This window comes from Cariama cristata, unplaced genomic scaffold, assembly GCF_000690535.1.
Source record: "Cariama cristata isolate BGI_N322 unplaced genomic scaffold, ASM69053v1 scaffold37352, whole genome shotgun sequence".
Taxonomy (NCBI): domain Eukaryota; kingdom Metazoa; phylum Chordata; class Aves; order Cariamiformes; family Cariamidae; genus Cariama; species Cariama cristata.
The window spans coordinates 773-996 of NW_009606130.1; the positions used below are offsets into that span (position 1 = coordinate 773).

Sequence of the window (224 nt, forward strand, 5' to 3'; positions counted from 1 at the left end):
GGTCTCCAGGCGCTCCAGGAAGGTGTCCACCTGGATGTCCAGGTCGTAGAGGGTGTTGAACCACTCGGCCAGGTCCTCCTTCATGGCCTCCAGGTACTCCTCGCTGGAGCGGAAGGGTCGGATGCTCTTGGAGGCGGCCGACTGGATGTGGCTGGGGTCGGCCATGGCGCGCTGCCTGCCGGCGGCGGGGGGGGCAACAGGCGCTGTTACAGGCAGACAACACC

General features: G+C 67.0%; 1 protein-coding gene across 1 annotated transcript in view; it reads right to left on the reverse strand.

Moving 5' to 3' along the window:
- The window catches only part of LOC104158563 (GAS2-like protein 1), a gene marked incomplete at its 3' end in the record, with an annotated part of 565 nt that extends 400 nt beyond the window's left edge, over positions 1–165 (reverse strand). Inside the window, exon 1 of the mRNA XM_009696249.1 lies at positions 31–165. Coding sequence (XP_009694551.1) covers positions 31–165 — 135 coding nt within the window. The remainder of the gene's footprint in view (positions 1–30) is intronic.
- Positions 166–224: the final 59 nt, after the last annotated feature.